We start from the raw sequence: 10,738 nt of genomic DNA on the forward strand, positions 1-10,738 counted from the left end.
CAACACTGCCAGGTGCAAGCCCTGCTATAGTGAGTACAAAGGAAACAATATTATGAACATTTTGATGATTATTTAGACTCAGGACAAGCTGTACAACTGGAAAAGAACAAAAATGTTTTGTAACACATCATACCGTACTGTATTGTCAAATTTTGGTATCGTACGATATCCTTTTGTAACGCACCATATATTATCATTGTATTACATCGTATTGTATCAAAATGCTTCAAATCATCAAAGTGCAACAAGTACCAGGAGACCACTAGGTCTAGGAGACAATACAGATGTCATACTTTATCCCATACTGCGACAAAACAAACCCACATCAAACACTGGTCATTGATCTCAGCAGTCAATACAAATTGAGCAAAACACCGACAATGACGACTACAGAGTCAAAACCCTAAATCCTCCAAACAATTCACAAGCCCAGAAAGTGAATCCTGAAGTTATGCTGCAATAATCCAAACATCAAATATATTCTGCAATGCATGTGCAATATATACAGCGCTTTATCATGCGTATTGAGCAAAGGTTACCATAATATCAGTGTACAGCAGGTATGCTGCTATTTTCCAGTCATGACTCACATCTGCTTTCCCAGCATGCTTCCTGTTTTTAACTCTAATGTTTCTTCCTCATGTTATTTTCAGTTATTTAAAGTTATTGCCCAGTTTTCTCAACTCATATCTGGGGGCTCATAACTTGACTGCTGTTACATCAGGTTGTGTGCTCCAACGAAAGAAGCTAAGGGTTAAATGAGATAAGGGTTGGAAAAAGGAAATGTGTGAAAAATACTAGAATAGAATAAAGTTCTTCTTGATGAGAGTCAGCTTTAAATCCTTTTTACTTTTCTATTTTTTTTTATTCTTGCTGGTTTGTCTTCTTTTAATGACATAAGTTTATCCCTAATCTTTATATGTGTGTTTTATCTGTGTTAAACTGTGTTATATAATCAAAATAATTATTCTTTTCAAATAAATTAATAATTAGGCTTACAACAGCATTTAAACAATGGATGTTTTTTTCACAAGTCACAATCCTACAGTTAGCAATGCCTGTATGTGTTGCACAACTGCTGTGATTGTGCATTTCATTTAGGTGCTGTGAGAATTAACAATGTTATCAAAACAAAATAACAAAGGTGTCCTACAGATGATTATAGTGCCATGACAATGAACAATGGAAATGTCAAAACATGACATAATAAAAAAAAACTTGAGTCAAAGGCAGCAAGAAAACAAAGAGGTAAAAACTTATTATGTCAAAGCCTACTGTTACATTTGTGACACAAATTTACGCCAAAACCCTACTGAATAACAATATATTGAACTTTATGGAATACCAGTTTTTCGTCAAACTTCTAAAACCTCTAATCAAGGGAATACAGAAACTACCAAAGCAGTTTTATTATCCCTGTACTTTTTTTTATTTCAGCAGTGTTTTAGTTCTAATCATCTAACTGTGACTTCATTTCAAACACAGGCTACTTTAAAGCTGTGCCACAGACATGTATTGGTGCCATTTGTTGTTTGCAACAGATTGCTTAATCCCTTATTATTATTATTTGACTTCTGTGCTCCACCTAAACATCACACTGTGTAATCCTTGCCACTGAAATGATCTTGTTAATATGGTGATAAAAGAGCTTAAACTACATATTAAAGTATTTGCTGTGCTCTGTCAAAGACCCAATAAGTTCAAGCAATTAACAGACTCTGTTAAGAAGTAATTCTAGTATGTAGATACCCTGTGTGGCCTTTTGCCCCCTCTTCCACAATCAACAGGCCTCTAATGCTAAGAAAAACCAGGAAACAGGTTAGTTAGGAAGTGAGCCCTAATTATAGCTCCATTTTGACAGGTGCTGTTTTCAAGCTGCCACCTTGAGAAACCCCAGCGTGCAGTGACTGTGTGTACTGTGTTTGCTAGGAAATGGCCGTTGTGCAAAAGGTAGACAAGAGGTCTCGCCTCACTACAAGAAAGCAGAGTGATTTGGTAGCTGCATGTATTTGTAAAACATTTCCATGACTAGTTCAGAAACTCTGCCGTCCACCCTGAAAGAGGAAGCTTCCCAAGGCAGCAAGTTGACAGAGGCCAATCTCTGCAGCTAAAATCTACAGTCCCCTCCAAAAGTAATGGAACGGTAAGGCAAACTCCTTTGTTTTTGTTGTTCACTGAAGACATTTGGGTTTAAGATCAGAAGATGAGTATGAGACAAGAGTTCAGAATTTCAGCTTTCATTTCCTGGTATTCACATCTACATGTGTTAAATGACTTAGGACATATCACCCTTTGTATTAGACCACAGCATTAAAAAGTAATGGAGTAAAAGTAATGGAACAAATAATCTTAAAGTAAATATAATTTAGTATTTGGTGGCATAACCCTTGCTTGCAATAACTGCCTCAAGCCTGCGACCCATCGACATCACCAAACTGTTGCATTCTTCATTTGTGATGCTATTCCAGGATTTTACCGCAGCTTCTTTCAGTTTCTCCCTTCAGTCTCCACTTAAGGAGGTGAAATGCATGCTCCACACTTTGGTAGAGAATCATTTTGGTCTCATCAGTCCATAAGATTGTGTTCTTACACAGCAGATGTTGTCAGTTATATGTCTTTATGTTTTGTCAGACAACTGCACAATTATTTGGTCGAGGTTGTCAAAATGGTAACAGCCCTATCAGTTATGACTGGTTTGCAACATCTAGCAGTGGATGTAGTGAACGTCTTTCGCTTTTAACATTACATCATCAAAATTGTTGAGGCTTATTGTTGAGTGGGATGCTTTAAATCATACTGTATCATCATAAACGAGTACTGCAAGTGTTGTGCAGTACATTATACATGGCAGATCAGTGATGCTGCATGACAACGCATTCCTGAACCTTATTCCTTCATGTTGGTGAATGGTGAATGTTCATTTGCTTTTCAGTGTTTGCTTGCCTGACTGTGTACTGTGCAGGTCTGTCACTGTAGAAATGGCTGTGAGTGTGTGTTAGTGTATGTGTCCTGTGTGACTGTTTCTCTGTCTATATATGGCAGCTCCACAGGCAGCTTTGCCTGTGTGAGTGAAGCCAGATTGATTGGGGTCGGGCATTGATTGGACAGACATCGTCTTCCTCCCTCTCTCCCTCCCTGAAAATAACACAACAGAAGCTACCGTTTAAAACACTCAGCTGTCCTCTGTCACAAAATAGCTGCCTGCCTCAGGACAGAACATGATACACTCCCAGTTAGGAGTGGATAATGGCAAATCAGCAAATATTCTGACTTTCAATGGGTGATGATTTGAGCCCTGCAACAAAGCCGACAGTACACATAAAAAATGAGCAACTGAATGAAAGTTAAAGCAATGTGCATTGTCATCCATCACTTAAATGTGAAACCAGACCCAATTTTTTTTAGTTCATAAATTCAGATTCATGATATATTTAGTCAATATTTATGGTAATTAATGGGTAATGAACTATTAGTTGTTAGTCTGTGCTGGAAAATAACGAGTCATATCTGTGATAACACGCCTAGTTTATTGGATTCACCTAGCTAAAACAAATGCAACAGTCCTTCAATAAATCCTAAATTCACACTTTTAAACTGACAGGTGTCTATTGTTTTGTGGTGTTTCTCCGTGGGATTGGTGTACAGTCAGCTGATCTGGTGCTATCACTTCCCCTACTTTGAAAGTCTCCACCCTTCCAGATTCAGCACTAGTTTCTCGTCCTCAGATCTACCTAATACTACCATGTAAAATAACCTTCTATGGAGTTTCCCACATGGCCTCTCAAAGTAATGATGGCACTGTTAGTACAGGTTGGAAAAGTGGGTCGGCCTCTCTGGCACAGATCTTATCCAAGTTAGGGTCTAACTGGAGGGCAGAAATGTCTTTGTTCCAATTGTAAAACTTTGCGAAAGTTACATGTGGTGTCCCTCAGGAATTTTTCCGTGGTCCCCTTTTCATCCAAACTACACAAAATTGTCATATTTATGCAGACGACACACAACTTTTCACAACTCAATGAAGGTAAAACCAAAATGCCTACTTTTATTCCAAAAACCCATAGTTTTGGTACCTGAAAAAACTTCGTTTGTAATCATCAATCTGCTGCAATGTCTCTGATCTCAACAAATAACTAATGAATATCTACAGATATTCCGAAGTACAGCTGACTCTTTTGCAGGCCAGATACTGATTTCCCCAAGAATTAACCAAATTTTATGACATCTCAAAAGCCTCAGGAAATTCTAAGTTTGAGATGAGTCTGATGAGGAGTGTGTGTGTGTGTGTGTGTGTGTGTGTGTGTGTGTGTGTGTGTGTGTGTGTGTGCGTTACCTTTTCTGTGGAATACAGCATTGAGGAAGTCTTGGGCTTGTCTCTCCAGCCGGCTGATCCGATGCTGCTCCTGTTTGATGTCTTCACACTCCGACAGCACCTGGCTGCCTCCACCTCTCTCTACGCCGTACTCCTACACAGAAAAATGCATAGAGACAAATGAGTGAGTAAAGGCCTGTTCTGTCAAAAAATAAACTCCTCATATGCTCGATGTCTGGGAAGATTCTCAGTCATCCAGGTGATAGATATCCAAGGAAGGTTAAAATCAGCAGCAACTAGACATTCATTTTAATTTTGACTGTTTAATCACATCCAGGTGTAGATTTCCATAGCTCTACCCTGCTGTGTAAGCCAATAGAAGATGTGTTGTAGCTGCAGGTACACGTAAAACCATCCATCCCTTTGGCCTGAAAATGGTAGACGCTGCTCCAATTCTATAGGTGCATATATTGATTTTGAGTGTGTTGGTCTTTGCTCATAATGAAACACATTTTTTTAATGTTCACATTCATAATTGTAGGGCTGCAACTCACAATTGTCATTATTGATTAACCTGTCAATTATATCTCATTTTATCACTCAATTAATTGTGGAATAATAAAGGTGAAATCTTCAGATGTCCAGTCTAAAACCCAAACATACTTAATTTATAGTGACATAAAACAGATAAATCCTCGCATTTGAGAACGTAGAACCAGCGAATGTACCGTAAATAATGGTGATTAAAATGATTGTTGAGTAATTGTTTGATGGACAAATCAATTAATTCATCAATAATTTCAGCACACATTGTTTGTGTATTTTAATGTACATATGAATTGCCAACAGCCGATTTTGTAGGTCTCTGAGAATTTTAAGATGATGTTTTAAATTGTACTGATTTAGTATTTTTGGATGTATGGATTCGAAAAATCCTATATGAAAAAAAATCTTATCGCTCTACTGTGGCAATCCACAAATAATTTTGTGTTTTACAAGTGATACATAGTCTTGTCCTAAACTCTGCTCCCTCCTGCCGCTGCTTGTCAGTTCTTTGAGCCATCTGAGTGCTCCCCCAACACCACCTGGCACTTAGCTTCGTCTGGTGAGTGCTAGTTACAAACTGCTGTGAAGTCACATTTTAGGAAAGGAACGGGGTGAACACAATCATTAATCAGCCAGTGCCACTGTGCAGAATAAAAAACAAAGTGTCATGTGAAAACAAGCTAATAACCAATAAAATGACACTACTGGGAGACAGCTCACTTCTCTGCTGAGGTGCTGTTGTTGCCTTTTCAAGCTGACAGCCAATCAAACGGCTTCCACAGGATAGCCAAGGTTCAGAGCCTAAAGAGGCAAGGGTCTGCTAATGAGAGATTATTATGAAAGGAACAACCACAGAGAGAGAATGTGATTTCAGCCTCTGAAACGGAGACAGGGTTAATACCAGTGTGTGTTGCGGTTATGAGTTGTAGTGAGTGTGTTGTTATTGTCTTTACAACACTAAACAGGGAACTTCAATGTGTGTCGGTCTGTTTTCATCAATGGCAAGAGTCAAAGCAACAAACGGAGATGAGAGTGTGTTTAAGGCTTTCACTATTCCTCCCTCTCTTTAGTAACCCTCTCTTTAGTTGAACCCCCTCAGCTCTCTCTGTCTGCTGGCAGTTTGCATGGCTTCAGATCAATGAATCAATTGTTGACGCCCACTGAAGCTCCTCTTGCATTTTACAAACAAGCACAGGGTAATAACAGTGAGACAGAGAGAGCTCGCGGATGAATAAAAGATGAAAACTGTGTTGAGTGCGAAGAGGAATACAATTATGGCCACTGCAAATTTTGTCTTATTATGATTTGCACACTGTGAAGTGGCTAATGTAATTATTGACCAGTCAGACAACACTGCTGAAGAGATCTCCTGTAATCCCTTTTGGGATTTGTTTAATTGATTTTGCTATGTTGATTGATTTAGATTTTTTTTTCCAAGTCGTATCTGTAATTACTGTATTACACACAGGTTCTTGTCTTGTTGTTGTCTTGCAACAACAATGTGATGTTTTGAGCGTTAGCATGGCTTTATTAGCATGAGCAGAGAGATACAAAAAAAAGGTACACAAGAAACAGAGAGAGACAGATGGAGGGGGTTGAAGGAGGTTGGTGGGGGTGTGAATCAAGGATGTTTTTAGGAGACAGATGGCTGGCCTCAGAGGTCGGACTGGGGTCAAGTTGAAAACAAGCAACTGGCAGAGGGAAGGACGCCCCCCCTAACTTCCTTCCCTCCCTTATTCACTTGTTCAGTCACATCCCTAAAATAAAGACGGAGATGGAAAACATGGACAAGAAGTCCTCATAAAGGACTAAAGAATAATGGCAAGGTAGAACATCAAGAGTTCCATGACAACTGAGCAAACTCCCTCTTCGAATGGTGTGTTGAGGTCAAAAGCTCCAGAATGAGTGATGAAGTCGACCTTGAGGTGAGATTGTTTGGTCAACAACCTATGAGACGCAGAAAATAGATGTTTTGTTTCCGTTTAACAGTTGCACATGTTTATTCAAAGTTCTGCAAAATAAAACTGATTCAGTGCATCATGATAGTGATGAGAGAAGGGGGTGACATGCAACAAGGGTCCATGTCTGAAATTAAATAGGGGCCATTGCAGTTACCCCCCTAACATCCCTGCTCTTTTTGTTCTTTAACGCATTGGAGTGGAGGCCTGTAATGGTGAGTGGCTGCGTCACATGAATGCTTTGTCTACAGCAGAAGCAGGCACCACAATGTCCATAAATGTGCATATGCATGGGTGTATTAAGTAGCAGTTCAATAAATGTATAACTGTTGTATAGATACTATATAAGCCGATAAGAAACTCCGAGAAGAAGCGCTGGAGTCTTTTTACACCCATCTCACCATCTTCCTCCTTTCACATACATGCACACACCAACACATATATACACACTCACACCTCCAAATCTTTATGTCGCATTGCTTTCATAAGCTAAATTGGGGTCAAGACCATGATGCCTGAACAACACAAATACCAAGTATGCAGGAGGAGGAGGAGGAGGAGAAGAGACAAAGATGTGGAGCTTCCAACAGAAGGCTGAAAAAATTGAGGCAGACAAAAAGACACAAAACGTGTGGACAAAGGAAAGAAATTACTTCACAGAAGAAATTACTTCAGAAAAGTGCTATATAGCAGAATTCGTCTCTATTCTGCAGAATATTCTTATGAAAAAATGTAATGGAAATATGCATTGATTTACATTCTATTTTGTTGTCTTATGTTACAAGGAAACGTCCTCCCCCGCCCCCAATGTTATCTATCACACACAAAAAGTAGTGAAAGCACATGTTCTTCGGTTGCTTTATTATATTTTCTACACAGTACATATTCTTAAATATGTTTGAGATGTATTTTTTTCCAAACCAAAATAATTAGTTGTAAGCCTTGGATAAAAAGAGTCTGTCAAATGCTGCACAGTTCATATTTTAAACCCAATAATTAATACTGTCTGTGGTTTAAAAGTAAAAAAAAAAAATCTTCATTTTCATAAAACCTATGTTTTGTTTAAAGGAATAGTTTGACATTTTGAGAATTATGCTTATTATCTTTCTTGCTGAGAGTAAGATGTGAAACTACAGCTGGGAATCAGTTAGCTTGGCATGACAAAGTCCGGGATTTGTGTGCGCCGTGGTACGGCTGCCGGAGCAAATCGCTGCCATTGTAGTCAATGCTTGTGCTCACACCAGAAGCGCCGCAGCGTGTCCCAGAAGTGTCCCGCTGCGCAAGAATAGGCAGCCGGTCTATTTCAGGAAGTCAGACACAGAATCCGGTCGATTTTCAAAATAAAATACCTTGTACAGACTCCCGATAATATATATATATAAACAACAAACACAGTTAAACCAGACCAAAAAAGAACAATTTAACTATGTAGCCTTCTTACCCACTGTAGAAGCACAATCATCAAGAACAACTTACTAAATCAACTAAATCTAAACAATTCAGCAAAATCAGGCAGGGAAAACGCTCTTATTCTGAAATGCTCCATGTGGGAAATTCGGCCCTGCGGGAAACTGGGGGAAAACGGTTCACAGAGCGCTGTGATGGGTTGTAGAAGCACACAAAATGACAAATAAACAACAAGTCAACAATGTGGGGCAGGCTAAACGCTCCGCCACTGAAACGCTTCTGAAATACTTCCAATGTGAGTGGACGCAGGGCTGAGGACGGGTCAAAACCACGGCCGTGGCGTGGCGCACCCGCCGCCTGTGTGACTCCGGGGTAAGCTGTGGAAACTAACAACCTGGGTCTCTCCAAAGGTAAAGAAATAAAATTTTAATAAATCTGCCAACCAGCACCTTTAAATTTTACTAATTACTATGTTCTCATTTGTCTAGTATGTATGCACACACATTTATCGGTGTTTCCATCGGTGGATCCACTCCTGTGTCACCCTCTACTGTACAATGGCAAGTTGTGTTTTCAAAGGGAGTTCCAGTCTTTATGCTAAGCTAAGCTAACTGCCTGCAGGTTCTCTCTCCATATTTACTGCACAGATATGAGAGTGATATTAATCCTCTCATCTAACTCTTAGTAAGAAAGCTGAGCGATAGAAGAGAAAGGTTATAAATAAAATAGAATTTACACTTGCTGCATACAATACTATACTATACTATACTATAAAGGACAAGACAGACACTTCGGTTAAGGGCATACTGCATTTAAAAAGTCTGAGGAAAACCTCAGCCCGGGCCAGCTCGAGTCAGTTTGAACCAAGGACCTTTATGCTGTAAGGTGAAAGTGATAACACCCACCGGGCTTCAACATGAATTAAAGCCATATAATGACAAAAGACGTCATTGCATGGCTACAAAAGACGACAAAATATTGTGACATCTCCTACCTTGACTTTCTCGTGTCTTAAGCAGCAGAAAAGACAGTTTTCATCGAAGGACCAGTCAGACACTTCCTCAGGCTCGCAGTCTGGATAAGAGAGGGAGACAGAAAGAAACAGCGTTAAAGCATGACAAACTCCGAATCCAATAATCCCACAGTCAAATTGATTATAGACATTCAGCAGTCAGGGGACTTTTGGCCTATACCAAAAAAAGCCAACTTTTGAGGTTGTGGTTTTAGCTTTCCAAAATCCCAACTATACACAGTTCATATGTCCAGTCCTGTTATCAAGCAAAGTATGGAGCACAAAAGAAAGAGCCAAACGGCCTTCTTTCTCCCATTTCCCCCCCTTGTTTTTTCTTTTCAATATAGGTTCATATTTTGGTATTGTTTGCACTATGTGTGACTCTTGTATTAGTTCAGTTTAAATATCCAGATACAGGCTGAATCTTAAAACCAGCTATAATTCAGGTGCAGATGAATCAACAGAGTAATCCAAACACACTGTCTGTTTTCATTCAACATCCAGCAGAGAGTGACAGCTGAGGGCCCACAAACGACAACAGCAAGAGCATTAAAATTATTCACTTTTAATTACAGCCAGTGATTAAATTATAGCGATGACTAACTTTATATGTCAAGTATGCTGTGAAAAAATTAACCACTCCTGTGATTGACAGATAAGCTCAATTCACTATTGAGTACATCGTTGCCTAAAGACCATCAACACTGCATGAATGCTTATGTGTGTGTGTGTTTGTGAAGAATTCATGCCCTAAAGCACGATTTGCAAAGAACTAATCACCCCTTTCCAAGACTGAATTCTGTTAAACATATTCAGTGGGATGAGGAAATTTACTGCTGTCTCCTGGTAGTTCAGTTGCTCATTATGAAGCTTAAACATCCTGCTTTCAGTCCTCTCTCTCTCCTCACAGCTTTTTCCTGTCTCTTTGGACTATAAAGCGGAGAAGTTTTAAGCCTACATTTTATGCATGAAAGAATGCAATAAAAGAAGAAAAAATGTAAATACACAATAATTTGTTTTAGAGCAGCAAGGATTAGTCAGATAATTTATTAGTCAACAGAAAATTCTGCCCAAAACTTCCTTCCCAATTTCATTGGGCTTTTGACTGTTGACCAGAGAAAACAAGACATTTCTTGATACCAGCAATAACTGGGAAAATGTGATGGGTATTATACACAATCTGTTTCTGAAAACTGGGGAAAATTGGTTGGGAAAACACTGATGATGGCAGAGCAAAGGTAAATTCACAGAAAACACAGTTGAACGATGAACTGGATATATATAAATTCAGTTACAGCATAAGGCGAGTTTCATTATTGGAGACTGTTCCCACCCTTTACATGCTGAGTTTCAGCTCCTCCCCTCTGGATGTCGGTTTGCTGCCACTAGGTGTAGAACCAAACGATATAGGAATACTTTTGTTCCCGCTGCCATAGAATTAATGAATAAAAATAGCAGTAGATGACACTCTTTGTTATGTATAGCACCTTATGTGTTTTAGCCAGG

At 39.2% G+C, this 10,738-nt stretch overlaps 1 protein-coding gene across 2 annotated transcripts in view; it reads right to left on the reverse strand.

Moving 5' to 3' along the window:
• The window catches only part of lcor (ligand dependent nuclear receptor corepressor), a 99,092-nt gene that overhangs the window by 20,254 nt on the left and 68,100 nt on the right, over window positions 1-10,738 (reverse strand). For both annotated transcript variants that reach the window (XM_046048070.1, XM_046048078.1), the window contains exons 3-4: window positions 9,215-9,294; window positions 4,331-4,463 (exon numbers count right to left, since the gene is read on the reverse strand). In XM_046048070.1, the coding sequence (XP_045904026.1) occupies window positions 4,331-4,463; window positions 9,215-9,294 (213 nt within the window). The remainder of the gene's footprint in view (window positions 1-4,330; window positions 4,464-9,214; window positions 9,295-10,738) is intronic.

This window comes from Micropterus dolomieu, linkage group LG01, assembly GCF_021292245.1.
Source record: "Micropterus dolomieu isolate WLL.071019.BEF.003 ecotype Adirondacks linkage group LG01, ASM2129224v1, whole genome shotgun sequence".
Classification (NCBI taxonomy): Eukaryota; Metazoa; Chordata; class Actinopteri; order Centrarchiformes; family Centrarchidae; genus Micropterus; species Micropterus dolomieu.